This window comes from Coenobita brevimanus, chromosome 61 (genome assembly GCF_032717465.1).
Source record: "Coenobita brevimanus isolate Jiangsu-jjx chromosome 61, ASM3271746v2, whole genome shotgun sequence".
Lineage (NCBI taxonomy): Eukaryota > Metazoa > Arthropoda > Malacostraca > Decapoda > Coenobitidae > Coenobita > Coenobita brevimanus.
This window is the reverse complement of record NC_137014.1, coordinates 34,640,653-34,657,893: the sequence shown is the minus strand read 5'-3', so window position 1 is coordinate 34,657,893 and position 17,241 is coordinate 34,640,653. Positions and strand designations below refer to the sequence as shown.

The window sequence follows — 17,241 nt, the reverse complement described above, 5'->3', positions numbered from 1 at the left end:
TTCTTTCCTCATCCTTCTGCCTACGGGTGACTTTACACTCCCTCTTCTGTCTATTTTTCCTTTATTTTTTCGTCTTCCTTCTGCCTATGGGTGACTCTATACTGAATAACATGCCAAATGGTTTCTTGTACACCAGAAAACCATTTATGACGCTGGGTGGTAACCACATAACCAAATTATGGCGCCTGGTGGTTTAGTGGGTAATTAAGGCACTCAAGTTAGACTGAGCCTGTATAGCTTTATATCCAAGGGGTGGTTGGGGTTTATTGCTCATGTCATACACTCAGGGATGAGTGAGGCTGGTCACTCATCTTAAATGTCAAGACCAATTCGCCTAGCCCCAGGCTCCGATGCTCCTCATGGGGCAATGTAGGATTGAATGATGGATGGATGGATGGATAGCTATGAATATATATGAGTGTGCTGTCCCAGAAAACTGGCTGAAGAGTGTGATTGGAAATGTGTACAGGGGGAAGGGTGATGCCCTGGAAGGAGGAAACTATAGAGCCATAAAACTTATAGACCAAATAATGAAGGTGATAAAGAAAGTTCTACAAGGTATGACTAGAGAAACAGTGAATACTGATAAGATGCAGTTTGGGTTTATGCCAAGCAAAGGGACCACTGATGCCATATTCACTGTTCGACAGCTTCAGGAATAATATGTAGAAAACAAAAAGGATCCGTACTTTTTTTCTGTTGATTTGGAGAAGGCCTTGGACAGAATCCCTACGGAGGTGAAGTGGGCAATGAGAAAGCTTGGGATCAAGGAGTGGGTGGTTAAAGTGGTTATGGCTTTATACAGTAAAAGTCCAATATTTCGGCATCCAATTCCCCGGCAAATCTGACATTTCGGCAGTTTTGAGAAATAGTCCCATTTACGAAAATCTCCGATCGTTCGGCAGATTCTCCGATTTTTTTCGTCAGTCTTGAAATTCTCCATGAGGCTCGCCAGCTAGCTACCCGCCTTTACCCGCCTTAGTGAGTGAGATAGTGAAAGTGATGGAACGAGTCTACCACTGCCATGAAGCTCAGAGGCTAGCTCTTTCTCCTATAGCATAAAGAGAGGACAAACATGTAGTGAGTCTAGCATGGGAAAGAGAATCTGTTTCGCCATTCTTCCGAGTTGTTGCCGTGCTGCTGCCGACTTCTCTTGATTCTTCTGTGTGCTTTGTGAACTTCGTACCGAAATACCTCTGAAATTACTATTCGAGTGTGCTGTAAGCACCGTAACATCAGACAGGAGCTTTGTAACACCTGAGTGGACCAGCCGTGTGTTGTGAACAGTATAAACATCTTCTGCGTGCTTTGAAAATGGCCTCCACGTGTGGAAAGTTAACTGGTGTTAGCAAGAAGCGTACACATAAGATGTTGACTATTGCTCGAAAAATTGAGCTGTTGAAAAAATTAGAGGCTGGCATGAGTAGGAAACAGATTATGGATGAGTTTAACGTAAGCTCCTCTGCTCCCTCCTCTCCATCACCAACAGCAGTCTCTGAACCTCAAGCTCTACTGCTGCAGCAACAGGGAGAAGAGTCCTTAGAGCCTGTTGCAGGACCCTCTACTGCTGGGGACTTCTTCCAGCAGTAGCAGACTCCAATCAACCCCTTCTATTGTACATATGTAAATAAGGAACCTACTATAAGTTTAGGTAAGTGCACGTGAACTTGTAGGCCTACTGTACCATTACATTTATATACAGTATGTTCACTAATTTCTTTATTTTTCATATTCATGTATAGTACTGTATTCATTACAGTATTGTACAGTATCAAACAGTATACAGTACTCTCTCCAAACACATTTGTAATGATATGAGTAATGATGATAGTGTTCACCGAAACATATAAGGTACTGAGTGGGTAGGGTTTTCGATAATTCGGCAATTTTGATATTTCGGCACTTGCCTGGTCCCATAGATGCCGAAAAATCGGACTTCTACTGTATGTGGATGCTTGTGCCCAGGTGAGAGCGAATGGAGATTTGAGTGATAAGTTTTCGGTGAATGTTGGTGTGCATCATGGGTCAGTCTTGAGCCTCTTGTTGTTTATCATGATGCTTGATGCCCTCTCAAGTGACTTCAGAAATGGACTCCCACAGGAGATGTTGTATGCTGATGATTTGGTGTTGGTTGCAGAGACTGATAGGAAGGCAGGAGAAAGATCTAGGAAGTGGAGAGACGGTATAGGGATCATGGGCTTCAGAGTTAATGGAGATGCAACAAAGGTGAAGGTATCTATGGTTGGTGGCAGTACAGTAATCCCTCCAATACCCGATGTAACAGAGCCAAAGGCATGTCCGGGAATTGGCTTTGTCCTGATACTGGGCCCCTGCCTCCTGGACTGGTACTTATGGACCCTAACCCAGCCTAACTTTGAAAGCCACCTAATAACTTCCTACTGGATATGAATAGCATCTAAAGACCCAATTCACACCAATAATGGACATAAAGCATGAAATAAATGAAAAGGAACCAGAAAATGAGGATTTTGAAGTGAGTATGGAAAATATTTAGCAGTGTACTGGGTAAATACAGCACGTCTGTGGCCGCCTCCTCTAAGGATCTGGCAGTGGTGAAAATGCTCTTGAAGCATGTACAGCAATCCAGTGTTGTGCTGCACTTAATTCTTTGCACTGCAAGTTATAACTGTTTAACACTGCTCACTGTGTTCTTAATTGAGCCACGTCAGTTTCAACTGCCAATTTGCACCCCAAACTTAATCCTTTGCACTCTAAATTCCAATTTCTGAACACTGCACAACACTGTAAATTCCCATGTGATCTTGTGGCATGGTATTGCAGTTTACTCACTGTTTATTCACAAAAACGAGCACGTGCGGCATCCATTGCAATGAGCATCTACTCACGATGGTAGTTAGGCGGTAACTGGGGAGGGGGGAGGAAACAGGGGGCCGATGACCGTGCGTAACCACAGCTGTTTGGAGCCGCGTGCCAATTTCAAACTATGGATGAGAAAAAATTCAGATTTTTTATTTTTTTTTTAATTTTCTCGTTTTTTGGCATTTTGAGGTTCCGAAGGCCCAGGCCCAAAATGTCCGGAAATTGGGATGTCCGGGAATTGGGCGTCCGGTTAACAGGGATTACTTTACTGTCAAAGAAGAGGGAGCACGACCAAGTGCAGGGGCATGGGAAGTAATTCCATCTTGAGCAGTGTTTGTGAAAAGTGGGTGCATAAGAGATGTAATGGTATTAAAGGCAGATCCTGAGATAGTGCTGACTCCATGAGTACAATGTGTCGGGGAGAGCATCTGGAGATTATCGGGCATGAAAGGACTGATCATGCTGATGAGTCTCTCGAGTGCAAGAAGTTTTGTTTTTTACTTGGGAGACATTTTATGTGCTGGAGGTGAGGCTGGTGCTAGCTCTGTGGCTAGGGTGAGGAGTGGCTGGAAAAAGTTCAGGGAGCTCTTACCTCTCCTGACACTGAGAGGGTTCTCCTTCTATGATAAAAGATCTCTGTATGCGGCCTGTGTTAGCAGTGTATATTGTATGACAGTCAGAACAGGGATGTAAAGGGAGAGGATGATCACAGGCTCAAATGTACAGACATGATAATGATTAGGTGGATGTGCACTGCGTCCTTGAATGTGAGGTCTGGGGGGGCTAGGTTTACGATGAAAGAGTTAAGAGGTAGGATGGAACTAGAGTGTATTAATATTACGATATGGAAGGGTAGATTGAGATAGTTTGGGCATGTGGAGAGGATGGGGGATGAGAACTGGGTGCAGAAAGTGAGAAGTGTTAACACTGGGGGCAGGGTTGTGAGAGGCAGACCTAAAAAGACCTGGGACGAGATCATTCAATGTGACCTCAGGGATAGGGTCAATGTGACCTCAGGCATAGGGGACTGAATCAGGAGGCTGCCAGAGATCGCGTAGCATGGACAGCCACCATTAGGTGACCAAGGCTGATACATGCAAGCATGTTGGAGCTTTTATAAAAGAAATTTATATATGTATATATATATATATATATATATATATATATATATATATGTATATCATTATCTATCTATCTATTGCCAGATGTCTCAATCCCGTACGGGGGGACCAAAAAAAAAAAAAATCGCCTCCATGTCACTCTGTCCCCTGCCATTTCACTGCCCTGCTCCCAGCAGACACCCCCCCTCTTTCATATACCTCTCCACTCCATCCTTCCATCTCATCTTCGGCCGTCACCTCCATTCCCCTCCTCCACCTCACTCACATACTCTCCTCGTCAGTCTCCCACTTTCCATCCTCTTCACATGGCCAAACTACCTTAATGTGTTTCTCCTAACGCTTCCTATCACATCCACATCCACACCACAACACTCTTTCACTTCCTCATTTGTCAGTCTGTCTCTCCATGTGACTCCACATGCTCCTCTCAAATAACTCATTTCCAATGGTCTCACTCTTGACTTTTGTCCCTCCAACACGGTCCAAGCTTCACTTCCATATGTTAGAGCTGGTATTACAATACTGTCATGTGGTAGCTTTTTCGCTTCCACGCTCACTTCCCAGTTTCTTATCGCTGCTTTCAAGGAACCAGCAACCTTTCTTCTCTGCTGCATCCTTTCAAGCACTTCCATCCTTACTCATCACACTCCCCAAGTACTTAAACACACTCACATTCTCCATTTCATCCCCATCCAATCTCACTGTACATTCACTGACTTCACATCTCTCGAAGACCATCACTTTACTCTTCCCTGCATTCACCTTTCAATTCCATTTCTTACACACTCCCAAACTCATTCACCAAGCCTTGCAGTTCCCCTTCGTCTTCACTTAACAACACAGTATCATCTGCAAACAACAATACAGGGAGTTTCCTAACACTGCTCTCTCTCACCAGGGCCACTCCAACATCCACTGCCCTACCTTGTATCTCTTTTATAACCCCATCCATGTACAGACTGAACAACCATGGAGACATGACACATCCTTGTTTCAATCCAACCATCAAACAGAAAAATTCTTTCAGTTCAATATCCACACGCACTGCAGCCTTAACACTCTCATACATACTCTTCACAGCATTCAGCAACTTCCCATCTACTCCATATATTCTTGATACTTTCCGCAATCCCTGTCTATCCACCCTGTCATATGCTTTTTCCAAATCCATGAAGGCTGCATACAACTTCTTTCCCTTCTGAAACTTTTCCACTAGAGATCTAAGATGAATATCTGATCTACACAACCTCTTCCCTTCCTAAAACTTTCCTGTTCTTCTCCAACTAATTCCTCTGTTGTTTCCCTAACTCTCTCACTAAGTATCCTACCATATACTTTTCCTATTACACTAAGAAAGCAAATGCCCCCATGTGTATACATACATATATATATATATATATATATATATATATATATATATACTGTATATATATATATATATATATATATATATATACAGCATATATACAGGTAAGCCCTTAATTCACGCGAGGGTTACGTTCCCAGACCCTTCGCATATGTGGTAAATTCGCGTATACATTCTGCCCTTGTGTGCACAATTACATATGTCTACTAAGTATATTACATCTGAATAATAATGTTTATGCACTACATACATCTTGTAAACTAGCATAAAGTATGAAAAACAACAAAAATGTAAGAAATTTAACACTGAAACCTGACAAGCACAGGCATAGGTGGAGACACTTCAGCAGTCTGGTGCACAAACCCTCACTGCCTCTCATATGCTACATTCTGCCTTCTTTATTGTCCAAAAAATTGACTCATTCACCCCAAACACACGGTTCCCAGCCAGTTCACAGGCGTAGGTGGAGACACTTCAGCAGTCTGGTGCCCTAGCCCTCACTGCCTCCCATATGCAACATTCTGCCTTCTTTATTGTCCAAACAGTTGACTCATTCACCCCAAACATACGGTTCTGAACCAGTTCACAGGCTGGTGCCCTAGCCCTCACTGCCTCCCGTATGCAACATTCTGCCTCCTTTATTGTCCAAACAGTTGACTCATTCACCCCAAACATACGGTTCTGAACCAGTTCACAGGCATAGGTGGAGACACTTTAGCACAGTCTGGTGCACTAGCCCTCACTGACTCCCGTTTAGTCCCGTATGCTACGTTCTGTCTTCTTTATTGTAAGAACAGTTGACTCACCCCAAACACACGGTTCAGAGACATTTCACCATCAAGTCAATTCACCACCAAAACATGGACAATTCCCTGTCATTCTATAAATATACTTATTATTGATTAATTAATACTTTAATAACTAATTTTCAGGGGGATTTTATAACTCATATAAGTAAAAAACTAGCGTACTGTACTTGCTGAATAAACTGGTATGTAAATAAATGACGGGGAATCGTCCTGACGGAGAATTGTCGCCGACATTCCTCCCTTAAGTTTGTCCAACACTTTAACTTTCTCTGTCAGCAACATCACTTTACTAGTCCGTTTTGGTGTGTTACCACATGCATCACTAGCACTACACTTAGGCCCCATGTTGACAGACAAGGCAAGCAATCACTGGAAGGCAGAAAAATAAGCCACAAATAACGATTCGCGAGTCACGCATGATTTGACCATCGGATTCAAACTAACTGTGTGGTGCGTGGTAGACCGACCTCCCACACTCACACATATATGTACGCACACGGGCAGCAGGTAGGCATTTTTATATTTTATTTATTTCTCTTGTATATTAAAATTATTTACCTGAATACTATAATTTTATGTTTTAATTATTGTACGAAAAATTCGTGGATAACCGAAATTCCGTGAAAAAAGTTCACGTGAATTAAGGGCTTACCTGTATATATATATATATATATATATAGATATATATATATATATATATATATTAACTGTATATATATATATACAGTATATATACAGTACCCTCGCATCCAACACGCGTTAGTCCAGCACGATTCATGTCCGGCACGGAGAGCAAATAATTATTATTATTTAATACGATTTAATTACTGCAACACGAGTGTGTTAGCATAACACGCACAGAGCTCCGAGAAGTGGGCGAAATCTGCAGAGTTCGCCACTAGCACGATCACCCCCGGTCCAACACGGTCATACTGGACATTCCCATGATGATGACAGCCAATGAAAACTTCTGATCAAGTAGCCTTACCTGCCCGCTATCGTGACGTGATCGTGATGCCGCCCAATTAAAAATGCTTCTGCTGTCATGTGATGTTTAGTTTAAATTTCTCCCGCCACAGCGCCACTCAGCCGCATAATTCGCACTGGAAGGTGCTTTTTTCTTGCTGCATTTTCTGCCCTTGTTACTGCATTTTACCCTGCTCACGATGCCTAGGAAGCCTTCTGAGAACCCCAAGAAGCGTCGGCACCTCCCTCAGGCCACCAAGCTAGAAAGCATCGAGAGGAAGAAGAAAAGGGCGAGGAAAGTTGACATTGCCAAGGCCTACCACATGAATGAAGCCAACGTGAGGACCATAATAAAAAGCCAAGACAAGATCCTGGCAGCCGAAGGCTATCACACGGCACTTCATACCAGGTTTGCTGAGGATACGATGGTAAATTGGAACGGTAACGTGGTAAAATTGCCGACAATACCACGGGCATTTGGAATTCATCTGGATGGATTCCTGCCGAGGATACGACGGGCAAAACAGCGTGACCAAAACCCAGGCGACTCGACAGAGAATGTATTGTATTATAGCATTGAACATTTAGCCTGACACTGAATACATATTAATATTTTAGAATAAATATCAATCGTTTTGAAACCCTTCTCATCGGCGTGTGTACCAGTTTATAAACAAAGTTGTTCTCCTTATTCTCTACCGAGTCAGCGACAGCGATCACTTTCCACAGTCATGAGACGGGGCTCTGGCAACAGTGTGAGAAGCATGCCCTTTGCTGAGGATTACAGAGTGCTAGGACAGGCAGAAGCAGGACCTTCCATGGCTGTGGACGAAGATAGTGATTCTGAGTGTGATTTCGAAGGATTTATGAGGGACGTTGAGGAGGAGCAACAGCCATTACCTGCTAGTGACGCCAGCAGCCATTCTCCGGGGACCCAGTAGGACAACCTACAGCCTTGGATACCACCTTCCCAGCAAGCCCACTAACACTATCCTAGAAGGTTAGTTATCATTCATAGCACAGTACCATTTATTAAAATTACAATAGTTCCAATATATGTATAGGTATATGGTAGGTATTTAGGGTGACTTTTCCTAGGGTTGCTGACATAATTCACTTTTCCCCATAAGCTCTATTGTTAGTCCAACATGTTTTTGGTCCAACACGTTTTTGGTCCAACACGTGACCCATGCATGACAATATTACCGTGTTGGACGCGAGGGTACTGTAAAATATATATATATATATATATATATATATATATATATATATATATATATATATATATATACCCACTGCAAATTGACTTAGGACCTACAAACAGAACTGCTATGAGAGAGTTATCTGTCTTTGCTTTGTGTTTCCACCTATATCAAGTGAATTTTGGGGGCAAGAAGTAACTGGCAATTCCTCTGGTGTTGGCGGGAGGTGGTGAAACACCCAGCATGTCAGTGCTTGCCCAGATGCGAGAGTGGGAGTATATGTTTCCTTTGCTCCGAGCTTGCATCTCCCTCTTTTTCTGTATGCATTAATGTTTGCCCTGTTATTTTCCTAGAGTCCAGTTGTCATGCCTGGAAAGTACTACTCAAGGGATGAGAGGGTCCATATCATTACATGGAGGCAGGATAATGTCTCTATCAACATAATTTGTAAATGTACTGGATGCACAAATTCGACCATCATGAAGATTCTTGCTGCAGCATGCGGCTTACCACCTGATGTCGTACCAGAGCACAAAGATGATGGTGGAAAGAAAAGGATGACTTCCAAAGGTACAGATATGCTTCTGAAGAGGGAAGTAATCAAGAATCCTCGACTAACAACAGCAGAATTGAAGAGAATGCATCCCCAGCTGTTGCATCTCAATTTGAAATATCCAACACCGCTTGCAGAAGGAGCTGTGTTTGCCAAGCCACACCGCAGCCAAGAAACCGCTTCTCAGTGACCACTTGAAGAAGCAGCGTATTCATTTTGCCAAGAAGTATGCACACTGGACATCGGATGAGTGGAGAAAAGTTATGTTTTCTGATGAAAGCACATTTCAAGTGTTCCAGGTGCGTTCTGCCAAGGTTCGTCAACCTGCCTCCCATAGTTGATATGACCCTGCTTACATGGTGTCAACTGTTAAGCACCCTCAATCAGTAATGGTATGAGGGGTGTTTCTCAGGTGAAATGGGAAGGGGAGGCCTCTACTTTCTTCCTAAAAACTTGATACTGAATGGTGGCCGGTACATTCAAGTTCTGAAAGATCATTTGTTAAACTTTTTTGCTATTCAAAGGTGCGACCTTTTCATGCACGATTCAGCTCCATGTCACAAGTCAAGAAAGATGACAAAATGGCTCCAGGATAATCGGATTGAGGTCCTCGACTGGCCTGGAAACAGTCCAGATCTAAATCAAATAGAAAACTGCTGGGCAAAGATGAAAAAAATCATGGCAGAGAAGAAGACACCCAATCTGGACAACTTCAAGACTGAACGGACACATGATTGGTGCAAAGAAATGTTCTTAGATTACCTTAGAGATCTAATTGATTCCATGCCAAAACGCATCCAACTGGTCCTGAAAAACAAGGGAAACATGATTTCATATTAATGAATGGCATTTCATGAAAAAACATTGTGATATACTATGATTCCTGTGTTTTTTAATTCCTTGCGGAGGGAGGTCCTAAGTAAATTTGCGGTAGCTGTATATATATTTGCTTCACTCTGCCACAAAGAAATTTTTGATGAACTGGTACTGGTCTTCTGTGTCAAATTTTGCTTTACTATGTTTATCATATCTCTTGTATTGTTTATAAAGGCTCCAACATACTGGTGTGCATCAGCCTTGGTCACCCAATGGCAGAGCTAGATACTGCCTGATCTTTGGCAGCCTTCCTATTCAGTCCCTTATCTCTGAGGTCAAACTCTATGCCCTCAATGCAGGTCTTTTGGGGTCAGTCTCTCGCAACCCTACTCTCAACATTTACACTTCTTGTCTTCTGCACCCATGCTGGCATGTGTTGGAGCCTTTATAAATGATACATTATATATTAGTGCATATGGTGTTAATGTCCACAAACTAATTCTGTAATCTTTAAATTCACCAAGCAGAAAATCATGCTCAAAATGTTTAAGTTTTACAGTGCTGGCAACCTAGTACACCATGTGTCAATATGAGTTTGTTTTCCTGACTTACATTATCCAACATCTGCATCTCGGTTCCTCAGGTTTATGTTTTGGATTGCACTGTAGTATTTTGTGGTTTGTGTGGACCTTACTTTGTTGCAAAATCACTGGTAAACAAAAATGATGGTGCAAGCTGTAGTGGTGATTGGATGGGTTAGTTACCAATGCCATATCAATGACTTTCGTTGGAGGAGAAAGTGAAGCTAGCCTGTCTGTAGGGGAATCGGATGAATATCTCCTGCACCAAGCCTAAGGCCTCAAGGCTGAGGTCAAAGCTTTTACAAAACCATGAGGTCGAGGCCGAGGCTGAACCATTTCACTAGGCCTCGTGGTCAGGGATGACCCTCTTCACTAAACCTCAAGGTCAAGGCTGACCCTTTTCACTAGGTCTCGGTTGAGGCTGAACCTTTTCATTAGGCCTTGCAGTCATGGCTGACCCTCTTTAATGGGCATTAAGGTTGAGGGTGACCCTCCCAACCAGGCCTCAAGTCAGAGATCAAGGCCTGTCATGGGAGGCATTACAAGGCCCCAGCTTCTATCTGTTCATCTATAGCCAGACACCATAATCCCATAAGGGGTGGCCATTTGACTTAGAGTTAGTTGTCTTATGGGGAGCGGCACTAATCCTCCACCACCCACTTACAATGCAATGGTTACCACCCAGCATTGTAAATGGTTTCCAGGCTTAAAGGAAACCGTTAGGTTTGCACTCAAGTAATGCCACCTGAAGAGGAAAGACGGGTAATAAAAAGTGATGGAAAAGATGCGGGGAATAGGAAGAGAGGAAGGCAGAGAGAAAAAGAATGATATAGGTCAAGGAAGAAGTATGTAGCACTACATCAGCTAAGTGGACGACAGTCGTCACCAGCTTAACTGTATATATTATTTAATTTTCATTAATACAGGCTGTACTGGTCATTATTAAAGCAAAGTCTTACAAGCTGATTACAATGATTTGTGTCTGAGGGAGTATGAAGTGGTTCTGCATCTCAGTTCTTCATGCTGTCTTTATGTTTTGGGTTGCACTGTAGTGCTTTGTGGTTTGTATGGACCTTCCCTTGTTGCAAGATGATTGGTAAATAGAACTGATAATGCATGCAGTAGTGGTGATAAGATGGGTTAGTTATCAGTTCCAGGGCAATGACTTCTGATGGAGGAGAAAGTGAAGCCAATTTGTTGGTATGAGAATGGAGAAAATGCCTCCTGCACTGCCACTGTTTGTTCTCTTGCCTAGACTCCATCAACTATCAACATAAGTGTAAAGAAGATAAAAAAAGAAATCTGCAGAGGATGGAAGGGTACTGGTACTGGACATAGGATGATGACTGTTCAGTCCAAAGAAAAGATACAATTTACTGCCAAGAGAGCAAAATTACTGGTACTGAGGATCAGACAAACAAATATACCACTCAGTCTCATGCTGATCTGGGAAGAGGAGGAAGGAATAGGAGGAGGAGGGCAGCCCCCAGTATGTTGACCTTAAGGCAAAGATTGGTATCACTAAAGAGCAATTTTGTTATCAGTCACAGGTGGTTAACTACTTCAAGCCCATGCCAACATCCCAAGGATCAAAGTGCAGGGTGAGGCACCAAGTACTGATATCAAAGCCACCAAAGAAAGTTCTCAGTTCATGGCAGAAATGATCAGTAATAAGGTATTTCTGTAAACCATAAAATTATCATGCTCTGAACTGTAAATTTGTAGCTTCTGGTTTGCAAGGATTTAATGAATACCAGTGTATATACATACAGGTGTATATATGAATGTATGAGACCTACCTTGACCGAACACCTGAGTCATGTGTCTCTTTAATGCGCCGCACGAAGATGATGGGCAGCATGGTGCATACAAAGGTGATGATGAACATCACCCCCAACACGATGCCTTTGATTGACATTATGTCCAGCATCCTGGCTCCTTTGTCTCCTGGAAAGTGGACAGTTTAATGACAATTTAAACAGTATGGCTCTTTGGAAACACCTTGTTTTCTACAAAAACATCATTTTCTGATCTAACCTAACTTAACTTACTAAGAAAGGTCTAGGTCCAGTATGGTGGTGAGGAAAAGATGGTCATGACTTAGGCTAATGTACAATATGCAGCAAATACAAGAGTCAGAGCTTGGTCTCACTAGTACTGTACTTGAAGTCCTCATAGATTGTCAAAGCAATCATCTTTCATAATAAGCCTCTAACCTTAACACCGCAGACAAGTGACACTTAAAACTAAACAAACAAGCAAGTATAACCCTGACAAATAACAGACAATGAAAGGTGATGTAGTCTGGTTGTAAAATGGTTTTTTGTGCTCCAGGAAACCATTTATTATGCTGGGTAATAACCACATAACCAAAGCTAAATAATACTTTGTGGTCTTGTGGGTTAAGATACTCCAACTGCATGGAGCCTGTAATGGTTTCTATCTGAGGAATGGTTGGGGTTTACTGCTCACATAATGCCACTCAGGGACCAGTTAGGCTGGTCACCCTTGTCTTAAATGTCAGGAGTGAGTAGTCTAGGCCCAGGTCCTTTAGCTCCTAATGGAGCAAATGAGGATTAGATGATGGATGGTAAAGAAAGTCCAAAAGCAAAAACCACATACTGGTAAGAATCATCAGGAGCATACAGAAGATCCTTTTAGTAAAATGAATAAAAATTCTCTAAAATAATCATAATAATAACTGGTGATACTAATCATCATCACCATCCAATCCTATGTTGCCCCATGAGAAGCATAGAAGCCTGGGGCTAGGCAAGTTGGTCCTGACATTTAAGATGAGAGTGACCAGCCTCACTCATCACTGTGTGGCATTACTTGAGCAATAACTCCAACCACCCCTTGGATGTAAACCTTCATTGGCTCAATCCGACTGGGGTGCCACAATTACCCACTAAACCACCATGCACCATAATTTGGTTATATGGTTACCACTCAGCATAGTACATGGTTTCCTGGTGTAGAGGAAACCATTCAGCTTGTTACTCAGTGCAGTCACCCACAGGCAGAAGGAACAGGAAAAAATGAGGGAAAGACAGACAAAAGAGGGAGCGTAAAGTCACCCGTAGGCAGAAGGACAAAGGAAAAATGAAGTAAAGAAAGACATAATAATAGCAATAATAACAATATCTATCTATCTATTGCCATACGCCTCAATCCCGTTCGGGGTGGCCACAAACAAATCGCCTCCACGTCGCCCTGTCCCCCTCCATTTCACTGCCCCGCTCCCAACTCACACCTCCCTCTCTCAAATACCTCTCCACCCCATCCCTCCATCTCATCCTCGGCCTCCCCCTCCCTCTTCCCCCCTCCACCTCACTCACATACACTCTCTTCGTCAGTCTTTCACCCTCCATCCTCTCCACATGGCCAAACCACCTCAGTGTATTCCTCCTAACGCTTCCTATCACATCCACATCATCACCACAACGCTCCTTTATATCCTCATTTGTCAGCCTGTCTCTCCATGTGACTCCACAGGCTCCTCTTAAATAACTCATTTCCACTGCTCTCACTCTTGACTTGTGTCCTTCCAGCAACATCCAAGCTTCACTTCCATACGTTAGAGTTGGTATCACAGTACTGTACTGTCATGTAGTAACTTTTTCACTTCCATACTCACTTCCCTGTTTCTTATCACTGCTTTCAAGGAACCAGCAACCTTTCTTCCCTGTTGTACCCTTCCAAGCACTTCACCCTCCAAACCTCCATCCTTACTCATCACACTACCCAAGTACTTAGACGTACTTACATTTTCCAATTCCTCACCATCCAACCTCGCTGTACATTCAATGACTTCACCTCTCTTAAAGACCATCACTTTACTCTTCCCTACATTCACCTTTAGATTCCGTTTCTTACACACACTACCAAACTCATCCACCAAGCCTTGCAGCTCTCCTTCGTCTTCACTCAACAACACAGTATTATCAGCAAACAACAGTACAGGGAGTTTCCAAACACAACCCTCTCTCACCAGGGCCACTCCAACATCCACTACCCTACCTTGTACCTCTTTTATTACCCCATCCATGTACAGATTGAACAACCATGGAGACATGACACATCCCTGTTTCAACCCAACCTTCAGTGAGAAAAATTCACTCAGTTCACCATCCACACGCACTGCAACCTTAGCACCAACATACATACTCTTCACAGCATTCAACAACTTCCCATCTACTCCATATACTCTTAATACTTTTCACAATCCTTGTCTATCCACCCTGTCACATGCTTTCTCCAAATCCATGAAAGCCGCATACAACTTCTTTCCTTTCTCTAGAAACTTTTCCACTAAAGATCTAAGAATGAATATCTGATCTACACAACCCCTTCCCTTCCTAAAGCCTCCCTGTTCTTCTCCAACTAATTTCTCTGTTCTTTCTCTAACTCTGTCAATAAGTATCCTACCATACACTATTCCAATTATACTAAGAAGACAGATGCCCCTATGATTACCACACACTTCTTTTTCCCCTATTCCTTTGTACAAGGGAAAAATTATACCTGATTTTCAATCCTCCGGGACTCTACCTTCCTCCCAGGCCAAACTGCACATTTTCCACATCCATTCTTCTACTATCTCTCCCTCATACTTCAGCATTTCACCACACACTCCATCAATTCCTGGGGCTTTCCCCAATATAACTTTCTTTCATAATACTGTAATATGATAATAGTAATAATATAATAATAATAATAATCTATCTATCTATCTATCTATAGCCCGACGCCCTAATGCCGCAAAGGGTGGCCGCAGACAAAACGCCTCCAAGTCGCTCTGTCACCCACCATTTGACTACCCTTCCCCCAACTCACCCCCCCTCCCTCATATACCTCTCAACTCCATCCCTCCACCTCATCCTCGGTCTACCTCTCCCTCTCCCTCCCTCCACCTCACCTACATACACCCTCCTAGTCAGACTTTCATTATATATAATAATAATAATAATAATAATAATAATAATCCAACCATCCATCACCCAATCCTATGTTGCCCTATGAGGAGTGTAGAAGCCTGGGGCTTGGCAAGTTGGTCCTGACATTTAACCCTTTCAGGTCTCCTTGCCACTATAGTGGCTTTCTCGGTAAGGGTCTCCTAGCCACTCCTGTGGCACCATATTTAGACATGAATGAAAACTGTTGCATGAGGCTGGTGAATGAAGTAAGGATACAAGACGCTCCCCAGACCACTCCACTTCCACCAGGCATGAGCAGATCGCAATATTTTAGTTTACGCTAATCATGGTGGGGGTTTGGGCTGCATGTACTGATTTTATTACACTGTTGAGCTGGCAATATTTTTTACAATTTTGGTATCAGACAGTTCACTTAGCAAAAGAATATTGTTTGCAATATATTTTTACTGCTCTGGAGGATACATAGCACACACCCCCATTGGCCCCACTCTCTCTCTCTCTCCTCCCTCCTCCCTTTCATATCCCCCTTCCTCCACCTCCCTACCTCCCACTGATCCCTCACCCCTCTGCCTCCCACCCTTCCACCCTCCACTCTCCCTGCAATCCCCCACCCCCTACTTCCTCCATCCTCCTACCTCCCACCAATCCCCAACCACTCTACCTCCCACCCTCCACTCTCCACTCTCCCTCCAATCCCCCACCCCCTGCCTCCCACCGACACACATAGCTGCCGGGTCACAGGCATGCAATAGATTTCCGCATTGTATGTCTCAATATTTAATAATTTCCTGGGTGTCAGAGAGTCTGACTGAGGGAAAATAAATACAGATTTATGATTTTAGGTTTCTAAGGTTGTTTCTGTAGCCTTTATACACATACCATGCATTTATTTGTTACCAGGCGGACATACACATGCAGCAAGTGTTGCCTTTTTCATTGACAAATGATTGCTAGTGACTCCTTACTTTTTTCTGATTTATATTTCATGAGTTTCTCACATTTCATGGTTATAACACCGTCAGTTTTGAGAAATAATAAATATTTGATCACCGTCTCTACTGCTGCCTGTAAGTACACAGGATGATGCAGTTAGCAACAATAAAACAAACATTCGTACATACAAAAGGCAAGCTTGTAGGCTTACCCCCATGTCCTCACCCCCACAGCCTTGGACAGTACTAAGCAAAATAAGAGCAAAGTAAAATAAATTAGTCAGTAGTAACTAGTAAGTATGTGATAGTTTTATAAGGATCTTGTAACTGTTTAGTTTGTTGTTTGTAAAGAAAACATCTCAAGAATCATTCACAAATCACATGAGATACAATGTACATATATTAGTGCACTGTTTTTTATGGAAAAACATGGAAACAAATATTGTAATCATGTTGCCTATGTGCCAAGAAATCACCTACCCACCGAGATGGCAACACACCATGCTACCACACACCACTTGCTATGCAACTTCCCATTATTTTTGCAGCACTTGTATGGTGAGCAGAGCTCTAATGTTTTACAGGCAGATGTGTAATGTTTCCTAGTGCATGAATATGATATTTTTCTTTATTTGCACACCCTAACTTAAAAAAAAAAAAAAAAAAAAAAAAAAAAAAAAACGCATCTGTCAAACGTGACCTTCGGACCTACTTGAGACCTGAAAGGGTTAAGGTGAGAGTGACCAGCCTCACTCATCTCTAAGTGGAATTACATGAGCCATAAACCCCAACCACCCCTTGGATATAATGCTATACAGGCTCAATCTAACTGGAGCACCTTAATTACCCACTAAACCACCAGGTGCCATAATTTGGTTATACCTGTATGGTTACCACCCAGCATAGTAAATGGTTTCCTGGTGTACAGGAAACCATTTGGCTTGTCACTCATTATAGAGTCACCCAAAGGCAGAAAGAAGAGGAAACAATGAAGGAAAGAAAGACAGAAGAGGAAGGAAGGAAAACAGGAAAAGGCAGACACCTAAAGCAGCACTACATCGAGTGAGTGGATGGTGAGTGTCCCCACTTACCACCAATAATGACAGAAACAATT

At 42.7% G+C, this 17,241-nt stretch overlaps 1 protein-coding gene across 1 annotated transcript in view; it reads right to left on the bottom strand.

Moving 5' to 3' along the window:
- LOC145403817 (zinc transporter ZIP1-like) overlaps positions 1–12,185 on the bottom strand; it is a 131,142-nt gene extending 118,957 nt beyond the window's left edge. Inside the window, exon 1 of the mRNA XM_080275496.1 lies at positions 12,055–12,185. Within this exon, the coding sequence (XP_080131622.1) occupies positions 12,055–12,185 (131 nt within the window). The remainder of the gene's footprint in view (positions 1–12,054) is intronic.
- Positions 12,186–17,241: the final 5,056 nt, after the last annotated feature.